The following is a 19,691-nucleotide window of genomic DNA, read 5'->3' as shown; positions in this document are numbered from 1 at the left end:
ATAGAATCACTACAGTTATAAAGAATGACAGTGGTTCTGTAGTGAAGGCAAAGTTTCATTTTTTAATTGAGCAACAAAGACAAATGAAAACATATCCCATGTAATGCATTTATATGATTTAACAGACACGCTGAACTTGTTTTGGTTCCATATTAATTTCATTCTGTGATCATGACAATATTTATCAATTTCTTATCATAATCTCAGGCTCAAAGCAGACTTTCAGGCCACCCATGGCAGCAACTCAATCACTTTCCTACAGCGGAAAAGACGGGACAAGCCACAGATGGGTCACCCCTCCTGTGCACGACGTATTCACATCTCTCCGGCATAAACACTGACACACACTCTGGTGGGATATTTCGCGGGGTGCTATATCTGCAAACACAAAACAAACACCTGGTTAAGAGCAGGAAATGTAAAAGATCATTTTCAGTTGCTGGGATCAGTGTGCTTACGCGGCGCAACATTCATTGCAAGTGCAGTCATAACATTTGCTGTTCCTCCATTTAGATCCGACTGGGTGCCATGTCTTATCCACATCGTCTTGGCAGTGGGTCATAGCTAAAAGTAGAAAAAAGAAATGATGAATATTCTTCTGCTTAGTTACAATTGTGTTTTGTGGGATTTTGTTTGTGTCTGATTTTCACCCTCTCTGTAGGGTTTAAAGGCACCCATGCAAAATCATGACTAGGAGCACTACAATGAAGTGTGTGTGTGTGTGTGTGTGTGTGTGTGTGTGTGTGTGTGTGTGTGTGTGTGTGTGTGTGTGTGTGTGTGTGTGTGTGTGTGTGTGTGTGTGTTTACCTGGTGCCCAAGGCTTAACATAGCAGGAAGCATGTGAAAGTGCCAGTAGAGCACCGAGCAACAAAGTCACAGCCAACAATTTCTTTACAGGAAAAACGGAACAAAGCAAAAACAACTCAGTGTTATTAGTTAACCTAAACAAATGTATCTTACCATGCAAGAATAATTCTTTAGTATCTTCACACGGTGATATACATCAAAATTTCTGACAATAATATGCATTTTCATATTAACAAACTCGAATGCACAAAAGTCAACAAAACGAGACAAAATAATAAATGCTAACTAAAGTGCCTAGATTAACAGCATTAAGACTCACCATTGTGGAGGTAAAAGGTTTTGCAGTCAGAGGGGGAAAGAGTGCTGAAATTATGATGATGGAATCCTTTTAAAGATTGTGTTCAAAGACCTTTGGAATCAAACATGTGGGGGAATGGTCTCTCACTGAACTGGAATAGGTCAACAACACTGAAAACTTGAATAAACCCTGAACCCTTAGACAAATAATTCTCATTAAATAAGCACTGTATTTGCTGTTTTTGTCCTTGTCTTACCCTTTTTGTAGGGTGAAAAATCTAAAGCCATGCTTTGCTGGATGGCACCAGCCACCTTTGCATATATTAAATAATTTACACATACTGCAATGGTTAAAGTTCAATTTGTTTAGCGAGATAAGCAAGTTAATATCTTACAAGAATGTAATAATTGTTTTTATTTTAAAAGTAATAAACCCAATAATGTAATAAAGCAGAAAAACATGCAACCATAACATGGAGAAAGTGCTGCATAATATAGCCATCCAAAGGCTCAAAAAAAAAATGAAAGTAGCAATTAAACCATTCTGGATGAGTGCTGTATATGTAACCTCAACATGTACATGCATTCATTATCATCTTTCATATGCAAGTGTTAACTGGGGCAATGGGGTGACTTTTGAGCTGCTTATTAATTCATTAACTGATAGCATGAGTCTGGATGACCTGGTCAGGATGATCTGGGGTGTCCTACCAACAGGAGTACAAAGACATGGTGGCATACATAATGTGACATACAAAAGGCCCACAATTATGTTTTCACCTATGGTACTGCTCTGCGGAGAGATGATACAGTGATATGAGTCCGTGTTGGGATTTTTATTAAAATTGTTTTGTGTAAAATGAAAATTATCTTTGTTAGTTTTCTGAGTGAAAAATATTTCCATACAAATTGCATTATTATTATTATTATTATTATCATCATCATCATCATCATCATCATCATCATCATCATCATCATCATCATCATCATCATCATCATTATTATTATTAAAATTATTATTATTATTATTATGTGCTATTCATGAAGGGAAAATGCTCAGGTTTCCTAAACAGATTATATAATTACGTTATATTTACACACAAACTACCATGTAAGGAAACTTGCGGTTTGTCTGAGGTAATGATGAAAGGAGAAACGTTTTGATATGACATAAATTTTTAAATGACAAAGGTATGAGTTATGATATTAGAGATTACATAAAGTCTTAAAAATCAACAACAACTGTGTTTTTAGCGGGGTGTAAATGACTACAAAATGTTAATTGTGTGAATTTTGATTGTTCATAATAAGCTTTCTCGTTTTTCTGAAGTAATAATCCCTGATTGAGAGTTGTTATGAACTGACTCGTTAGACAGGCTCGCTCTAAACTTACTCCCACTTTGTGTTTACGCAGGCTGGGTTGCCAGTTTGGTAGAAATAACGCCCTGACACGCTTATTATTTTTTTGCGCATCGAAAAGGGGGACGTTGAAAATAACATGGCAACCAAACCACACAACAAAAGGAAGTGAGGCGGCTACGCACCGCTTATTTATGTTCAATAGAACCATTTTAAAGTTACGAATATATGGGAAATAAATGAAAAAAAAAACACGTACCATTTTCGATTTGTTGTGAAGAGAAGCGCTAAGATTCATGGTAAACATGGAGTAACACAAACACAAAGGTAAGAAGGAGTACGCTGCAGTTAGCCTTTAGCATGCTAGGGTAACATTAGCATGCCAGGCCATCCCGCCGCCTACACGCTGCTGTTCATGAATGTTCCGAGGGGATTTATGTTGTATGTCCACAACGGAATCCTACATTGAATCACTGTATTGCTAAAATAACGTAATAAAGTAACGTTAGTAGGCTTCATAAAGAACTCGGGGTGGTGCTCAACACGAAGCAACTGCACGCATGATTATCAGAGATAATATCGATTTCTTGCTGGACTATTTTCGCCCAAAAAATTCATGTGCTTAATTTGGATTAGAAATAACACTATAACGTTACCAGATACGTGAATATATCTCGGGCGACTTTCGTAAATAAAAACTACACTGCAATGTGACGTAATTATAGCTCGTGTTGTGACAGTATCCACGCCCTGTATCCAAGATAGAGATTTCGTTAGTGGGGAAAGTACCATTCAGTAATAACAAATTCTGGATTTTTGCTGTAAAGGGTAATCGAGACACTAATTGTGATCTTCTACCATTGAGATGATGTTTGTGGATTGTCATAGGACTAGTGGAGATACATTTATACAGACACCACGATGACAGGATCAGATAGTACACGTGGGAGGATTATAGAAATAAACAAGATTATATCAGTACATTTCTGAATCGAATAACTGTTTCCAGCACTGTGCACTTTTCATTATCCATTAAATTATTTATCCCTGTAGATGGTCTTAGAAGTAAAAGTTTAGAAGGAAACTTTTCTATCCTAAAATCAAAAAGACGACACACCGAAGGTTCGAACAATGCTGGTAGCTTTTTAAACTAAATTTATTTTAGGAACGTTCTTGTTGGATTTCCACCAAATAAATGGTACATGAAAAGCATCAGATCTATGGAAACATCGAAAAACCATATTTTGCAAACACAATAGTAACACAATTTTTGTTAACAGTGCTTCCCTTCATGTGTTCATTCTCATTGACTCCATGAAGCATCTAATGAAAAACTGACTAACTTTACAGTTAAGTATAAACTCATTGTGTGTCACAATGACACACATGAAACTGGCCTTCATGGGTAAATGACGAGTTAATGATTTGGATCTTATTTTGCTTGTGACGCTGATTTAAAACAAAAGAATTATCGTGTCTCCTTTCCCACCAGTGGCCTGTATCCACACAAGTTGTTTATGACATCTTGGGGCCCTTTGGGGCCGAGCTAGACTATGCATCGTGGTGGGGATAAGGACTTCCAGACATCAGCACGCAAGATGGGCACGTCATTACTTTTCCAGTTGTCAGCCCATGAAAGAGAGTTGGACTTGGTGTTTCTGGATCATAGCTATGCCAAACCTTGGAACGCCCATCCCGACGCCAGCAGCGCCCGGCCCACAAGAACGCTATTTGTCCCTTCGTCTCGTCGTCAGTCTGAAGCTGTATCGTGAGTCATCAAGCTCCTGAATTGATAATAAACTGATATTCATTTTTTGGCTGAGGTGGTATCCAGACTTCACCAGTTTATGTGATTCATTCTCGCAGTGATTTGATGATCTTGTCTTTGTCTGCAGAGATTCAGAATCCAATATAGATGTAGACACAGTCACTCCGACCCCTGTTCCTCTGTATGATAACCAGAAGGCACTTAGTGTGATGAAAGAGTGCGAACGGCATGTCCTGTTTGCTCGCACGGTCGCTGAGAACCCCCCGCCACCTGATGACTGGGAGGAACACATAAACAAGTAAGTCAACACTCCGAATGATCTGTGGTTTTTATCATCTATTGGTGTGTTTTAACACTATCACATATCTAATAGTGGCTCTTTGTGATGACAATGGGTAGTTGCTACCCTGGCTGCATGTAGGGACATCTCCCTGTTCCAACACAGAAAGCAGATGTGAACCATACGGTTGTCTTTACTTTCTTCACGTTTGGTTCAGCTTGAATGAACTGTAGCTACATTTGTGTTGTTCATATGTTAAGTGTGAGTGCTGGCATTTGATCCATGTTGTGCACCACACAAATGTGCCAGGTCCCGTTAAAAAGTAGCTCTCTGTGCATGTGCAAGGAAGTTTGGTTAAAGTTGTATTTATGTCTGAATGTAGCGCACCCCAAACATAGGGTTTAATGGAGTTTTTAAGCACCATATGCTTGCAGTTTACCATAACTATTTCTGCACCAATGGAATCTGAAGCCTGCTTTGTTTATGGGTTGTTGTTTTTTTCCAGTGAATTTTAGCTGGTGAAAATTCAAAGAGAAATAATCCCACATGCATTGTGTTGCATTCAGCTGAGCAGAAAACATTGGTGTGGAAATTATTTCACAGATTATACATTACAGCAGATATCTGTTATGTCTTTTGTTCACATCCTCACTTTGTTTATTCAGTTTTAACTTTATTTTAACCGGGGTACTGCACCAAACATGCGGACACTTAGTAAAAGCTGCAGGACCAGATTGTGAAACAGTGATCTAGAATATAATTGGTACCGAATGATCCTGAGTTGCAACACATTGCTTAAACCCTCTTTTGTTTTCCTCTTTCAGGACTGGGTGGTCAGTGGTTCAGAACAAGTTGTTCAACAAGGTCGTCAAAGCTCTGCAGGCAGAACGACTCGCCCGTCTGGCTAATGAAAATGTAATTTCTTTATTTTATTTATTTTTTTAAATTTCATTTTTTGACGAGAGATTTAAAAAAAAAGTTGTGTTATGTTGTGTTTTTAAAAAAAAAAAAAAAAACTGCATAATTGACAATATTCTATTAAATATGTTTTAATCACGTCACTGGTGTGGTCTTGTTTACCACAGACTTCGAATGAGCCCATTTTGCGGAGGATAGCCGTCAATAAGTGTGCCAGAAAGGTGCGACATGCTCTCGCCAGCGTGAACTGGGACACCAAGCTGACTCAGTGGTTACACACCACCATGATTGAGTCCTTGAGCCTTCCCATGCTTGCTGCTTACCTGGATGTGCTGCAGACACTCAAAAGCAAGGTATGGTAGCTATAGCTGATAAAGAGGAATAACGGATGTGTAGTGTCTTATCAGATTTGTGTGAAGTGAATCATTTTCCTCTCCTCGTGTGTCAAGCTGCCCTCGCTGATAGACCGAATGCTACTGTCATCTGCAAAGACCGGAGCCCCGAGTGCAGAGGCTCTGTCACTGCTGTTGAAACGCCCTTGGGATCCAGCTGTGGGAGTTTTGTCTCAAAACAAACCGGTAACATCATGACTCATTTTTATTCCCCAAAAGAAACACTTCTTGAACGACTTCTGCTCATTGCTTCATGATCTTCCTCTTGCATCCTTTTCATGTGACAGTGTAAGCTTCCCGGCTCCCCACTCATCCTTATTGCACCATCGAGCCCGACCAATCTTGTCCTCTCTACCTCACGGCGAATGAGATTCTGGCAGTCACAACTCTCCTGTTTAGGGAAGGTCTGAAATACATTGCACTGAAATCTCTATGGATGGAAAAAATAAGAACATTTTCCTGTGTCTAAAGCATCTGTTTGTGTCTCAGGTTATTCCAGTGCACACTCATTTGAACAGTGGGGCCAATGTTGGCATCACCCAGTGTCTGGAGCACATGTTGTGTACTGTCAGAGCCAAGGTCATGGAGGTACAAAAACTGTTGTTATTTGGCAACTTTGTCATTGTAGTTGAAGTGCGATTTTGTGAAATACATGTACTTAATTGTCTTGTGTGTTTTGAATATGCACACTGGAAATATCATTTATTAAATGAAATGTATATGGATTGTAACAATATGATATTTGATGACTAATGTTACTCAAACTGTAGCATCCTCTTTTATCATATTGCTGGTGTGATGTATTATGCTTGATTTTGTGTTTGTACCCAACTGATTATGTAATTAATGTGACCCCTCCAGGTTCACAGTCACTTCCCCCATAAACCCATAATCCTGGTCGGCTGGAACGCTGGTGCCCTCATCGCATGTCACGTAAGACAGTTCTTAGTAATCTCTATGAGGCTGTGTAATCTCCACTGTTAGGAATATTTAAAAAGTTCTTCATTCGAATTGTCATTTCAGGTATCCCTCATGGAGTATTTGACAGCTGTTGTGTGTCTTGGTTTCCCTCTGCTAACAGTCAACGGACCGAGAGGGGTAAGAACTTGAAGCCCTGCACAACCAAAGCACTCAGTCGCAGAGATAGAAGCACAGAAATAAACTCTGTGGAGCAGCAACGATGTGCAGGCGTTTTTTTGTCTGGTGGCCGACCAGAGGATTCAGAGGGAGCTCGATGGACCCGCTAGAGCACACGTTTCGAACTCCAGGCCTCGAGGGCCGCAGCCCTGCACGTTTTGCATGTCTCCCAGCTTCAACACAGCTGATTGCAATGAGCAGCTCGTTATCTGGCTTTGTGCTGAATGTGGTGATGAACCATCAGGACATTCAGGGGAGGGAGACATTGAAAACGTGCAGGGCTGTGGCCCACGAGGATCTGAGTTTGACACCCCTGCGCTAGAGCATCGGGAGGTCTCCGAGTGGCGGTGTTTTGGATTAATTGGTTTCCCTGTTAACTAGTGACCGGCTTCTTCAAGCGTTTCCTTTTCACAGCCGATGTTAAAAACCTGACCAAAATCTGTGGCTGTCCTGGCGAACGTCGTTTAACCGGATTTCCAGTAAAGTTTAAAATATCATCATTTGTTTATCTTATTTTAACATCAGCTGCTGCCAACGGCTTGTGGAGGAATTCAGCAGTTAACACGAGCACAGGTGAAACCGAAACACTGAACAGTGAAGCACGATCGTACCAATCCACATTTTGTAATATTATTAATAAGCATAAAAAAAATTTACTATTTAATTTATTATTTGAGCTGATTTCCAATGCACGTTTGCTTCCCATCATATCTCGGGTGATTACTTGTACACGGTGGGTATTACTATTCTGTAATGCAAAACGACCGAGGCTGAGGCGAGTAGAGGCAAGGCGAGTAAGCCTGAGTAGGAGCTAATGGAAAAGCGTCTTTATTGATGAAGATGATGACTGTTGCAGTGCTGTTTTTTTTTTTTTTTTTTTTTCAGGATGTGGACGACCCCCTGTTGGACATGAAGACCCCGGTGTTGTTTGTGATTGGCCAGAATGCTCTGCAGTGCACCACTGAGGGTATGGAAGAGTTCAGAGAGAAGCTGAGGGCCGACAACAGCATGGTGGTGGTGGGAGGAGCTGACGACAACCTCAGGTCAGTCACAGAAATCACCTCATATCATGTCCTTTGTAATGGAGTATGAACGATTACTCAGTAGATAAACTCTTATCCCTTCACAGAATTTTTTCAGCGAAGATGAAATCAGACGGGCTGACGCAGACCATGGTGGATCGCTGTGTCCAGGTCAGTGTCTGAAGCCAGAAAGTTTTCTTTGTATTTCCTCTGATCATCTTGTGTTTTATTGTCTTTTATATGTTCCACATTATTTTGTGATTTGTAAGAGCTGCTAGCTTGGTCACATTTCCCTTGCAAAGAAGATCTTGATCTTTATGAGATTTCCTGGTAAAGTAGAGGTGAATTAAAAAAAATAAAACATTGTTTTTGATGGAAATCTTCATGCTGCACTCTCTTTGGCTTTCAGGATGAGATAGCAGATTTCTTGATGGGCGTTCTGACACGTTCAGAGGGACACAGTCACAGCTCTGGGGAGATGAGGGACCTGGACACAGAGAAGAAGAAAAGGCCTCGGCGAGAGCTTCCCTTTGATATGGAAAGAGGACGACCTTCTTCTCCTGCACTTCGAGTTCCCATCTCACCATCGGGTTCAGAGGTCAGACGTCTCTTCATTTTATTCATTTTGATGAATCACAATGGCTGCAATGACTTCAATCTTGTGTTATTTCAGCTCGGGGTTACTGAGTGCTTGAGTTGATCCCAGCTATGAGTGAAGACAGGGTACATGCTGAACTGGTCACCAGTCTTTAACAGGACAAATGCAGAGAGACACATACACACTCACATTCATGGCTCAGGGAAATTTTCACACACGCACCAGTAGAATATGTAAACTCCACAATAAAAGGCCCCCAAGCTTAACAGGAACTCGTAACAGGTATATTCCCACTGTGTGATGAGAGCCAATAACCACCGTGTGTCTGGTTCACATCTATTGAATTTCAAACTGCTGTTCATAATAGGATAAAACTAAGTTGGAGATGAAATTAGGGCGAGTGATGTTCTTCCATTAGAGGGAACAAATACGTGTCAAGTTGTTTCAATTTATTTGATTAAAAAAAAAACTTTTTTCTTTTTATCATTTGGATTTTTCTAAAGCTATCTGTGATATATTTTTGCCCTTGTCTTTGCTCTCCATTGCTGCAATAGTTTTGAAGGAATGGGACGCGAGAAGCAATTTTTGTGTGTTAAATTTAGTGATGCAGCTGAATTAGCATTTTTAAGGAGAGGGTTAATAAACTGCCTTTCATAGCGTGTTTATATGCCCTGTGACTGAGATTAATGGATCAATTCTGATTCAGGTTTAATCAATTTTCCTGCAGGATCTTTCGAGTGTCTGCAGCAGTCCCACTTCAAGTCCCAAACCCAAGACGTCGGGCCTGTCTCCAGCTCAGAAGTCCAGTTTGATCACAGCTACTCAGCTCCTAAAGACTCACATGCAGCGCTCGGGCACAGTGCTCACTCACAAGCAGGCACAAGGTTAGTTCACATGAAACGCACTGCGAGCGTTCACAAACACCTGAATGCCCAGTGATCCTTGGCACCCGTGTGTGCACAGCTCTCACTGGGGCCCCACTTGTTTATGTGAACATGTTACAATGAGGCATTCACCTCAACGTAAGTCAAACTTTGCAAAGGTTGAGCGGCTGAGATAATGTGTGGATGTGACATGATTGCGTAAGATTTTTATTTTTGTTTTTTATTTTATTAAGAGATTATCAGGTCACGACATCTGACGGGGCAAGATGGGACGGGACTGTAACACTTTCCTTTCATCTTCTTGTCTTTTCTCTTCCTGCAACTTTCCCCTTTCCGGCTTTTTTTCCAATTCATTCCAGCTCAGTTTGCCGCTTTTATGAAACAAAACATGCTTGTGAGGAAAAATCTTCCTCCTGGCACTCCTCCTTGTATTTTTGGTAAGTGTCTATCCCTCTTCCGTTCTTGCCCTTCTCTCCTCTATCCCTGTCACTCTCTTTTCTTTACTTCCACTTTATATTCAGAGGCATTTTGCATAATAGTCGACTCAACTGCATCAACACACTCGGTGTAATGTTTTGAATTTATCCTTCGCTTAATGTAATCCATTTTATCTCGTCTTACACTTTACTCAGTTGGTAAAAATGCAAGTTCTATCATCAGGCAAGGTCACATAAATATTAAACACAGATTCAAAATACTGTTCTGTATGACATTGAATTTGTTTGTTTGTGTGTTTTTCTGTGCGGTGCAGTGCCAGTGACCAGCGATCAGATGGAGGGCCTGGACAGGGATGAACTGCGCTCTCATGGCAAGAGGAGGCAGGCGCCGAGTCCCACGCCAAGCAAAGCGTCAAAGAGGGCGAAGATCAAGGTCACCATTGTTTCTCAAAATGAGTCAGCAGGGGGCGCCATCAGCCCGGCTCCACATGAAGGTACAAAACTGGTTTCCTCCATCACTCTCTGTGGAGAATACAGAGGAGTTAGATTCAGGGTTGACAGTAATATTTTCACTGAAATTTTCAGAAAAGAACGAATCAAACTTGATGCCAAAAATAACAAGTGATTTGAAAACTAAAACTAGTACTATTGCCTGCGCCACAACAATATCCTCATGCAGGTGTAAGATGCTACTTTGCAATTCAAACAAGAGAACAAGCATAAGACGAGGAATAAGCTAAAATAAGATTTATAGAGACTCCTGGGATTTCAGTCACTGTTTTTGTGTTCAGACACATTTGTTGTTAAATAATACAGATTCTGGCCTTGATTGGTCTATAATGTCATCCGGATTTTCTATTTACAATTTGATGTGATTCTTCTTTTTCTTCAACTATGTTATAGTGACGTTTTGTTCAGATTTATCCACATGTCATATCAGACCTCTTGCAGCTCCTGCACTCCTCTACTTGGAGTATCTATAGTTCTCTCAATACTACCATCGAATAATGAACACAGTCTTCTTGGTCTTGGTTCAGGACATAAAATGCAGCTCAAAGCTCTGTAATTTGGAGAATTATGTTTTTGAATGGGGAAAAAAAACTAACTTGCCTTGACATTTATGTCTGCATGTGTTATTTACCATTTTGTTTAGTAATAAATTGCATTGGGTGCAGACAACCGTTTTGAGGGTTCATCCGAGAGTTTTTACTACTTAAAATGCGTCCTACGTTTGCGGCTGTGCATAACCGCTTAGCTATTTCTTGAGAGGTTCAGCCTTGGTCACTTCATGCATTTTGAATCTCCCGAAGTTGAATGTCTGATGTTGTTGATGTTCTGTTTGCATGCAGTGGGGGTCTCTGGAAAGCCCTTAACAGTGTCAGTGGGACAAACTGTTGCTGGAGCCAAGGAGCTCTCTGGACTTCTGACCGGCCAGCGGTAAGCGAAGCAGCAGGGCCACACACAGCACCTTGCCTACAGCCACACTCACTCTCATTCTATTGGACAAAAGCGTGTGCGGTGCAGAGAGGGTTGATGAAGGGTGTACTCGGAGTTGGATAGTGAAGTGATGACCAAACACCATTTGCTGGGGTAGCTCCTGAGTAGACTGGTGGTTATGTGTGTCACTGCAGGTCTGGTAGTCTCTCAGAGGTGTCTGGTGCCCTGTCCCCAGGCTCCGGCTCATTCAGCAGCGTGCAGCCTTGCATGGTGTCAGGGCCCTCCACACCAGTCCAGGCGCAAGCTCCAGCTACTGCCCAAGGTATCTCTGTCTTGTCCTGCCTTGCACGCCTGTTTGCACTCTCAATTGTGCATCTGATCTCAGACGCAGTAGTTTCAACACTCAGTGCAACTCTTGAGCGCTTTACACAGGGACAAATCAAGTATAAACACTGGATTGGAACAATTTGTCAGGACATTTTATTTTGACAAACATCATCATTGATCGCCTCTTGCGCCATTGCTGTCTGTCACTGACCCAAACCTTTGGACATAACTGTTTGTGTCTGTTCGTCAACTCTACTCCTGAGGCAGGATTTGAGGCTTTTTGGCTGGCTTGCTGTGTTTTCTCCTATCTGTTGGGGATACACTTCATCTTGATTTGAACTTCTTGTATTCACTGAGTTTCTGTTTTTATCTTTATCTTTTCATTTTGTTTTGTGTGTGTTTGTGTGCAGCGCCTTCCGCCAGCAGTCTACTTCAAGGCCTAAGTTTCAGTCTTCAGGAGATCGTCACCAAAACACCTAACTTGCCCTCGACAGCAGCCAACACTGGCAGCACCCAGGTAACCCCCACAGAGGTCTTTATGTTTGATAACAAAATCTTGATAAGATTGGGATTTGATATGGGAAACCTCACAGCAAGTTGTCATGGTTTACAGTCATCACATAAACGTTTCAGGGTCTATCGTGACATTTTTATTATAAAGTCTACACTATGAATAAGTCCTCTCACTCTTAGAACATTATTTTAGCATTTTTTTGTCCATCTATTGAAGTATAAATATTTCAGATGAGACTGGTGGTTTTTCAATATTTCAACCAACTCACGTGTGTTTGCATAAAGCAATATTTTGGTGGACTATTTCCTCAACGTATAAATGTAGCAGCCATGATCTTACACCCCTGTTGCATGACACATTTGTTTTTTATCAGCTTTTTTTGTGTTGGGTGCCAAAAGTAAAATAAAAGAAATCACAAATCATTTAAACCATCGTCATGGCTTTCAGGATAACAGCCATATTATGCAGGGCACTTGGGTTGTACTCAGTTTCTAAATCAGAATCATGCAATTTTACCTTTAATTCTAGATCAGTGTTTCGAAAAGTGTTCCAGCAGGGATTAGACAGCCCATTCATGTTTTACATTTACTCCATCCAACTCTACATCCAAATCCAGGACTTTCCTGAGGGCAAGTTCTGAGCTTACAATCACTTTCAAAATATAGAACATGCTGTATACATGATAACACTTTTTTCAAACAGTGAAGCAGTCATTATTGGTACACAGTATTGTCCTATTTTGCGTTATTTTAATTAATCTCATCAGTTGGTTGCATTGACCTTGAATGTTTGGTTTCTGGTGAATGTCGCATAATGACTTGCTGTGGTGAGCGCTGTCAGGAACGTACAACGGAAGTGTATGAAAATCCAAAATCCAGCATAGTGAAATAGCGTGGAAATATATGGAGCACAGAAATAAAAAGATTTATTATCCAGAAGAGTTAGTAGCTTAATCTTCTGCACACATCTGGTTTTCCCCACACTGCTGACTCCAGACCTCAGTCCTCTCCTGGTGAAGCTCCTCCAAGTTCTGGAGTGGTTTTACTTTCTAACCTCCTCCAGGGTGCAGTCACCTGTTGTGTTTGTAACCATTATCCATCACATTTGGTCCTTCTAGTCATTTTTCCATGAATCTGTTTTGATGCAGCTCTGTGACCAGCCGGTTCTTTGAGCATTGATCATCTGCGGTTTGCTCCTCATGTGTCTTCAGATAACTTTCCAGACTATGTGGCTTCTCTGAACTTCAAGGTCCATCTCAAATAACTTAGAATACCATCAAAAAGTCAGTTATTTTGTCAGTTATTTCTTCAACTATAACCTATAAACTGAAAGGCTTTATGAAATATGGTATTTTGAGACACTGGAATTTCAGATCCTCATGGTTGTATTTTAAAGAATAAAACTAAAAATGCCTTGTAATAGATCTGAAAAGAATTGAGATGCATCTGTAGCCTTAAAGGAGCCACTGCATATCCTTTGTTCCACAGAAAGCTCACAGCTCCAGCTCATCTTTGGTGCCCACCAGGTTTCCCATGGCAGGGTTTCACACTTCCTCTAATGAGCTGCCCTAACTGTGTGATATTTCCAATTAAATCAATCGCTCTGTTCATTCAAACACACATCAGGACCAACTCCTCCTCCTCTCCTGCACATTCACATTCAAACCTTGAGCTGTGTGTTTTCTTTCCTCTTCCACTCCACCCTCAGGCGGTTTGCGGGAAACCCCAGGGTCCGGTCCTGAGCTCCGCGGGTACCAGCAGCAGCACTCTGCTCCGAGCGCTTCCTGTGGTCTCCACAGGAGGAGTGGCTAAAACCACCGCCATCCACCAGCTGCTCACCAATGGCGGGCTGGCCAAGCTGGCGAGCAGTTTGCCCGGCTTGGCACACATCACCAATCAGACCGCTGGTATGTCTCGAGTTGCCAAAACACAGCGGCCACGTTGAGTGCCCTCGGTTTCACTCGTCCATTGTTTAGGAATCGGTAGTTCAATAAGTCGGCCGGCCAAACGGGACTACAAGAGGCGGGAAGGTGATAGAGACTGACCTGTGAGGTTCGCAGTCACACGTGCAGCTATACAGCGTCTGGGGGCAGATCAGTGGCATGCAGCATGTTTTATGTAAATATTCATCAAGAGCTATACAGGAAATGTAAAATCTTTTTTTTTTTTTTTTAGCTAAATTCTCTGTTGGTCACTTATGAAGAAAGAATGCAAATAGAAACTGAAGCTGTATGAGACCATTTGACTCTGAGGAATTATGTACAAAGTTTACATCCAGGTGGATTGGAAAAAAAAAAAAAAAAAAAAAAGAACCGAAAGGTCAATCCACGCTACTTCCTCCGTCTGATTATATTTCGCCTGCCATTGTCTGTTTGTCTGTTTCCTTTTCTTATACATGTAACATGTTTCATGTAAACCCTCTCATTAAGTCACCTGCTTACATTATCCATATTGAGAGACCGTGACCTTCGGGAGGGTTAAAAAGCAATACCACTGGAAAAGAATGGCATTACTCAAGTTTTGTTTGTGTTGCTACAATAAAGACTGGGATCAAACTCATGTTTTCATTGGTGCTGCTTGATTTTTAATTTTTTTTTGCTTTCTTGTGATTCACTTGGATTTGTCATAACCGTTTCCTACCTTGACTTACAGGTCTGCTCTCACCTCATTCAAACATCCAGACATCCTGCTTGTATCTAAATTTGATAAAAATGCATAAACCACGAGGATTGTACCGTTTGACTACAACAAGTGCTCAGTTACCGTGTATCTTTAAGACATACGTCTTAGCTTGTTATTGCTGAGCCACTTTCTGTGTGTTGTCAGGAGGGCAGAAAGCCCCCACTTCTATAACCGTGACCCTTCGAGGAGCACAGCCCAGTAGAGTGGGATCCCTCAGCCAGGCAGGCGAGGCGGCGACGCCAGCTCATACCAATGATCCCAAGGTGTGTCCCATTTGAACAGGCACAGTCGAAGTTTATTTCCTTCTTTTGATATCATTTGATTTTATGGATGTGTCTTTGCCTCTTGTCAGCAGTATCTGCTCTTCCTGACTAAATCAGATCTGAATGATTGTCCTTTGGTTGTTAATGAGAATCAAACGATAACTACTGTACATGATTCAATACAGCCGTTTTGTAACTAAAGAGTTCACGGTGGGAGGGTCCAAATGTTCTAAAAATGTAAGTGAAAATTGATTAATGTATGTAACATTGTGATGGCATAGGTCACTTATGACCTTTTAATGATACACAGAACATTGGAAATGCTTATCGCCACCCTCTTGAATTATTACACATTCATTTAACAATTTTCTCCAAAAAACTTCAAAAGAGAGAATAGTTGTCGCATTAAAAAAAAAATTGTGATTCAGGCAAAATAAATGAATTAACTCATAATCTACATGTTTCTATTCTACCAGAGTGGCTGGCATCGTAAATGGCTCGCTCAACATTAGATGAAACAAAACAGACAAGCATTCAAATGTTTACTGTTAAAAATAACACTGAATTAAAAGATATATTTAAAAAATGGTCATAGTATTGTCATATTATAGCTATTTGTTCACATAATTTGCTGTAAATGTGAGTTTGAAAGCCCTAGTCCGCACTGCGCCTTATGTTAAGTGAAGAGTAGCTCAGACCGTCACGTCCCCATTCCAGAACACAAATGTGAGGCACTTCTAAAATCCATCATCTGATGGTTGAAAATCGCCTCCGAGTACTACTGTCTATTCTTTGTGCCCTCGAAAGAGCTTGTGGGTCAGTTGAAGTGTCAAACTCGTAAATGCCACACATTTAATTGCCCTCGAGAATCCAATACAAATGAGTTGGGTTTTTTTTATTACACGTTGTGGACTGTGAGTTAATTAAATTCTTTGTGCCCTTTTACAGCAGTGAAAGTCTCAGCTCTCCGTTCCCATGTGGAGACGCACCTGATGTTAGCTGGTGCTGTGCCAGAGACATCTGGGAGCCGCGGGCTGCTCATGAGACTGCACCCTCCCTGCAATGACTAACGCACCACCCCGCAATGTGCAGGGGGGAAAAAAAAAAAAACAAACCTGCCTGACATCCTCCAGAGAGAGCACATCCCCTCCCCCCCACCCCCACCCCCACCCCCGACGAAGGGAAAAGGCCAAGCAGTCACTGTCAGCCGTGACCGAGCTGCTACCAGTCTCCGGATTGGGTGGCAGTGATTCTTCCAACACCGCAGTGCTACAGTCTGTGCTCTGTTTTCATTACCTTCACCTTTAAAACATCCTGTGTGGTTTAAGAACTAACTGGACTCAAACCGTGCAAAGACTGTGAGAGGATGGCTGCTGGTGTTTACCAGAAACCTGCCACTCAGATTTTTGAAAAAGAAAGAAAAGAAGCTAGAAACCTTATGTTGTTTTGTAGGTATACACTAATGCTGGGCTTCTCAAAGTGTGATTTTTGCCTGCTGCCACCCCTCCAGGGGAGACCCGCTCCACACTTTGAGAACAACTGCACTAAGGTAATATTGTTTATACTACTATGCTTTAATATATCCTGTTTACCAAGGGCCTCCATGACTAGGTCTAAAAGAAATGGGTGTGTATCATTCAAAATACACAAATTTGCGACAACTAATTACATCGCTCATGGCACTAATATTATTATAAATATAATTACCATCATTACTGTTAAATTCTCATTGATATTTCTTAAGCTGCTTTTTCCACATGACATTCTAATACAACACAGGCCCGAAATCTGATCAAAAATTAACCCATTTCTGCACCGAGTCCGTTAGCATTGGTCTTCATCAGCTCAGTTACTGTTTATCATCCAGAAAGTCACAAGGTAGCAGTGCATGTGCACTGATGACCATCTATTTGTTTCCTGTGTGAGCCGTTGTTCTGCAGTCGAAGCCACTGTATAGGACAATGTTTCCCCTCTGCACTGTCATCAGACCTTTTGTTTGAAATAAACAGATTTGCCTGAAGACACTTGCTCAGATTTACTTTTATTAATGTAAACATTTACTCTGGTGTGATCAACACTTGAGGCATTGAGCAAGCTTAGAGACTCCTATCTTTCAAAATGTTATGCAGTCTTAAGCTCATGTTCGTTCGTTAAACTGATGTTTACTCCTGCTACATAAATACAAGCCGGTCATTGCCACAGACATCCGGTCTAAAACACACTTCAGCAGCAGTCAGATGAGATAAAGATTGGAGTGTGTCTCTTGCTTCTTATATAAGTCTGTGTATGTAGCAGACAGGGGAGGGATCAGTGATGGCGGTCAGAGGGAGAGCAGAAGAGCTGCTGGCATTTCCTCCCCTCATTAGCACCAGTGCAATCCATCTGAGGCTCCTCCATCCAATCTCCACTACAGCGCTGTTTTTATTGTCTTCAGAAATGAGTCTGTCCATGAAGTCCAGGGGAAGGGATTTTCGAGTCCCTTCCTGTGTGGAGTGTCCATGTTCACTATGTGCGTGCGTCAGTTTCCTCTTGCTATTTCAGTATTCTCCCACACATCAAAAAGATGTGTTAACTGGCCGAGATCTGACTATCTGTCGCTGTGTTTACTATGTGATGGTCATTGTGCCCTGCTGCATAAAGCTGTAGTGGGTGGCACTCTCATACAACACTGTAAATATGTAGGGTTAACTGAATGCCGCCACCAAGTGTGGACTGGTAACATTCAATACCAAATAAAACATATCCGCTGGCATCAGAGGAAGAAATAACTTGGCATCAGTTTAATCTGCCTCAACAGCAAAACAGACAAAACACGTAACATCCATGTATTTCAAAATCCAAGTAAAGCATCGATCCTTTTTTTATTTTTTATTATTAAGAGTCAATGTTGAAGAAAACATAAGGCACAAACAGAATAATCTCACACTGAAAGTAGCTCATTCCGGTTTGTAAGGAGTGTCACATATAGATATTTTATTGCTCCCAGCTGCTGGGCTCCATAAGCAAGTCAAACCATGATTAGAGGCTTACGCTTTATAAAATATAAACTGAACTCAGGTCAGTCGGTCCTTATATGTAGACAAACGGCTGTTATACCGCTTACATTTGGAGTCGTATATTATGGTTTATTTCATCCCTGTAACAGGTGAGTGATATTTGGTAACTTCACATTGTTTAGTGAAAGTGACAAATAATGAATAAGTAAAGAGATTTATATTTGTAAACCATATTTAGGCTTTTTTTTGTTTCAAATAACACACTACATTGTGGGAAATTAGATCTCAATAGTGTATAGTTGGTATTTTACAGGAATCCAGGGTACACTGGTTTCCTTCTAGAGTCCAAAAACATGCATGTGAGGTTTATTGGTGATTTAAATTGGATGGATGGATGGATGACAAATCCCTGCATTTATATGGCTATTTTAATGCAAGCTGGAAGTCCTTGTTCGAAATGTGACATTTACTGAGCTTTAGGTTGAGATTAAAACTGGAGAACCCCTCCAAAAAATAAAAAAATAAAAAAATAAAAAAAGAATAATAATTCACACACAAACCGGCGTGTTGCCTTTTCGTTCTGGTTTCATTTAGGTCCTGTTCGGTGACTTACCGACAGGTGGCGCTTTGCTCTTTCCTGTGTGTTTGCTTATGAGCTTGTGCGCGTGCCCCGGCGCGCGCGCGAGGGTGACGGGATTCCAACCATCCAGTGCGCACGTGTGAATGGTTGTGCGTGTTTCCGCGATGCTGGCTACTTTGAACTTAAAAAAAAAAAAAAAGAAGAAAGAAAAGAAAAGGGCAAATTTGTTTGAAACTTTAAACAAAGAGTTAAAATACGAGTGAAATGTTTTAATGAAAGTGGAACTTTGAAACGATATGTGACGAAAGCTTTAGTTTCTAGTGAATGCTGCTTGATGGCAGGAGATCGATAAGAGGAGATAGTAGCGTAATATTAAATATAACTAATCATAGCTCTAGTACCTCTAATGGACCGACAAGGGGGCAATAAAGACGCAGGTCCACCCATGAGGGCATTTCCAGGGCCCGGTGGAGGAGCTGCCCTATCATCAAAGTTTGAGTCCGGAGCTGCTCCGGCTGGAGGAGAGAGAAACCAAACCGCTGCCCCGGAGCCAAGAGACACCGGAGAGAGGCTGGCTCTAAAACCCGCCCCCCTGGAGGGATCTCTTCTCTTTCTCCCCCCAAAACCTCCCATTTTCTCTCTCTCTCTCTCTCTCTGCCTCTCTCTCTCTCTCTCTCTCTCCCTCCCTCTCTCTCTCTCTCTCCCTTTACCTTTATCCCTCGCCTCGCGCCGTCTCCCCCACCACAAACATGGAGCTCCGGGCGAGGTGTTTGTTTCTTCTATCATGTCTTGGCGTGATATTGGCGATCGATTTGGAGGCGATTGATCCGGGCTACTACGTGGAGCCCACTGCCACAACAGACCCGATCGACTACAAGGATCCCTGTAAAGCTGGTGAGATTCTTTCTTTCTTTTTCTTTCTTCTTCTTCTTCTTCTTCTTCTTCTTCTCTCTCCCCCGGTTTGATTCACCTTATTTATGTGGAGGTAGAAACA

The 19,691-nt window shown here is 41.4% G+C and overlaps 2 protein-coding genes and 1 long non-coding RNA gene across 8 annotated transcripts in view; 2 read left to right on the top strand and 1 right to left on the bottom strand.

Annotated features, from left to right (window-relative positions):
• Positions 1-345: 345 nt before the first annotated feature.
• Positions 346-1,203, bottom strand: LOC308112328. Its single transcript, XR_013935481.1, has 4 exons — positions 1,127-1,203; positions 808-889; positions 459-564; positions 346-378 (listed from the first exon to the last, which is right to left on the bottom strand). It is a non-coding gene; the product is annotated as an uncharacterized lncRNA (long non-coding RNA).
• A 1,384-nt stretch (positions 1,204-2,587) lies between these two features.
• On the top strand, positions 2,588-17,144 carry kansl3 (KAT8 regulatory NSL complex subunit 3). Of its 6 annotated transcripts, XM_080467772.1 has the most exons (22): positions 2,588-2,790; positions 3,956-4,231; positions 4,359-4,529; positions 5,336-5,426; positions 5,597-5,782; positions 5,879-6,007; positions 6,109-6,225; positions 6,311-6,409; positions 6,683-6,754; positions 6,845-6,919; positions 7,844-8,001; positions 8,088-8,151; positions 8,390-8,578; positions 9,306-9,462; positions 9,822-9,899; positions 10,214-10,393; positions 11,249-11,336; positions 11,531-11,658; positions 12,074-12,180; positions 13,885-14,083; positions 15,003-15,121; positions 16,070-17,144. In XM_080467772.1, the coding sequence occupies exons 2-22, from the start codon at positions 4,017-4,019 to the stop codon at positions 16,073-16,075; spliced, it is 2,628 nt and encodes an 875-aa protein (XP_080323898.1). In that variant the 5' UTR covers positions 2,588-2,790; positions 3,956-4,016; the 3' UTR covers positions 16,076-17,144. The 6 variants fall into 6 exon arrangements, with proteins under 6 accessions (XP_080323898.1, XP_080323899.1, XP_080323901.1 ...); XM_080467773.1 differs by lacking the exon at positions 9,822-9,899; XM_080467775.1 differs by lacking the exons at positions 15,003-15,121; positions 16,070-17,144 and having other exon boundaries at positions 11,572-11,658; positions 13,885-14,514.
• A 2,255-nt stretch (positions 17,145-19,399) lies between these two features.
• bmp1a (bone morphogenetic protein 1a) overlaps positions 19,400-19,691 on the top strand; it is a 31,482-nt gene continuing 31,190 nt past the window's right edge. The window contains exon 1 of the mRNA XM_080467926.1: positions 19,400-19,591. Coding sequence (XP_080324052.1) covers positions 19,447-19,591 — 145 coding nt within the window. The 5' untranslated portion in view covers positions 19,400-19,446. The remainder of the gene's footprint in view (positions 19,592-19,691) is intronic.

The sequence above is a fragment of the Lipophrys pholis genome (genome assembly GCF_963383615.2).
Source record: "Lipophrys pholis genome assembly, chromosome: 7".
Lineage (NCBI taxonomy): Eukaryota > Metazoa > Chordata > Actinopteri > Blenniiformes > Blenniidae > Lipophrys > Lipophrys pholis.
Note: the sequence above shows the minus strand (reverse complement) of the source record. Positions and strands in the feature narration are given on the sequence as shown.

Bases quoted from the DNA above. Each gene is read 5' to 3' on its own strand.
- kansl3 (XM_080467772.1), top strand. From the start codon at position 4,017: ATGCATCGTGGTGGGGATAAGGACTTCCAGACATCAGCACGCAAGATG. The intron at 4,530-5,335 runs GTAAGTCAACAC...TTCCTCTTTCAG, and splicing joins TGGGAGGAACACATAAACAA to GACTGGGTGGTCAGTGGTTC. The intron at 8,152-8,389 runs GTCAGTGTCTGA...TTTGGCTTTCAG, and splicing joins TGGTGGATCGCTGTGTCCAG to GATGAGATAGCAGATTTCTT.